Consider the following 1,201-nt stretch of genomic DNA (forward strand, 5'->3'; position numbering starts at 1 on the left):
GTAGATATTGCGTTACTGTCAGCTGCTACTGATGACCCTCCGCTCCCTGCACCTGAGGTTCCCGAGGGCTTCTCCAATGACCTATTGGCTAGGATTCGCTCTGAGCAGCAGGATGATCCCCTATGCAAGAATATTGTCCGAGTCTTCTCTGGGAGCTGTTCCGACTTCACTGCGAGCTATATTCGAAACCTCAAGAAGTTCTTCAACATCGATGATGATGGCTTGGTTCTCCGCACCGTCGAAGCCCCTGATGGGAGACCTACCATTGTTGTCCCCTCCACCTTGGCCAGTGAAGTGATTGAAGCGGTACATGTATGTGCGGGTCATCCTGGTCGTGACCGCACTCGTCAATTGGTGTCCCGTTATTTCTGGTGTAAGGGTCTCTTCCCCCTATCTCGGTCGGCCAACCGTATCGTATGCTCATGCGATACCTGTAGGCGTACGAAGAGCACTAGGCTGCACCGGCATGCCCTTGGACGGGCTCGTATCCGATCCTCACTTCCAGGTGAGCTGCTTGGGATTGACTTGCTGGTCTACAATTCGGTGTCTACTGATTCCCTCAAGCTGAGCCCATGGAGTGCCGAAGTTGACACTGCCCTGCAGAGCGTCGGTAACCCTCGTAGTGATGGCCTTGCTGACTCCTTGCCGACACCTAAGTATATCCTGATGATCATATGTGCGGCAACCTACAGGATATGGACTCGCACTCTCTGCACCAAGTCTTCAGCCGAAGTTGCGACGGTTCTCGGTGAGCTCTTGGATGAGATTTCGCCCAGTGTCTGTCTGGTTGACGGTGGGAAAGAATTCGCCAATTTGCTTGTACGTGGGATGTTTGTGGCCAGAGGCATTCAGCTGCTGATGTTGCCTCCATTCTCGCCCAATTTGGCCTTCTACGAACGCTGCCACAAGGAGTATCAAAATGGGTTGAGAGCCATGCTGCTGGAGACAATTCACCGGCTTGCTACTGGTGGAAGTTTCACAGCCTGGTCACCCACGCTTAAAACAACTCCCCATTACCTGGCTCCTCTTTAGCTGCTGCTGCTGTCACCCCTAATGACTTGTATCTTTCCAAGGGTTCTACAACGTTGCTACCCGGTGGAGCTGCTGATCGCCCTCTATCACCCGCTGCCGAGCACTTCATTGAGCGTTTGAGGCTATTCCCCCCTCCGAGCTGGCCTCTAGGTAAACAACAACGTAGCTC

The 1,201-nt window shown here is 53.4% G+C and overlaps 2 protein-coding genes across 2 annotated transcripts; one reads left to right on the forward strand and one right to left on the reverse strand.

The window, feature by feature from the left end:
- Positions 1 to 155: 155 nt before the first annotated feature.
- Positions 156 to 484, forward strand: Pmar_PMAR026787 (hypothetical protein; the record flags this gene model as incomplete). Its single annotated transcript, XM_002779019.1, has 1 exon — positions 156 to 484. A coding segment is annotated over one exon (329 nt), but the record flags the coding sequence as incomplete, so codon positions are not given.
- Positions 485 to 499: 15 nt separating this feature from the next.
- Pmar_PMAR026788 (hypothetical protein) lies at positions 500 to 652 on the reverse strand (the record flags this gene model as incomplete). Its single annotated transcript, XM_002779020.1, has 1 exon — positions 500 to 652. A coding segment is annotated over one exon (153 nt), but the record flags the coding sequence as incomplete, so codon positions are not given.
- Between the last annotated feature and the right edge of the window lie 549 nt (positions 653 to 1,201).

Source organism: Perkinsus marinus (assembly GCF_000006405.1).
Source record: "Perkinsus marinus ATCC 50983 genomic scaffold scf_1104296948018, whole genome shotgun sequence".
Classification (NCBI taxonomy): domain Eukaryota; phylum Perkinsozoa; order Perkinsida; family Perkinsidae; genus Perkinsus; species Perkinsus marinus.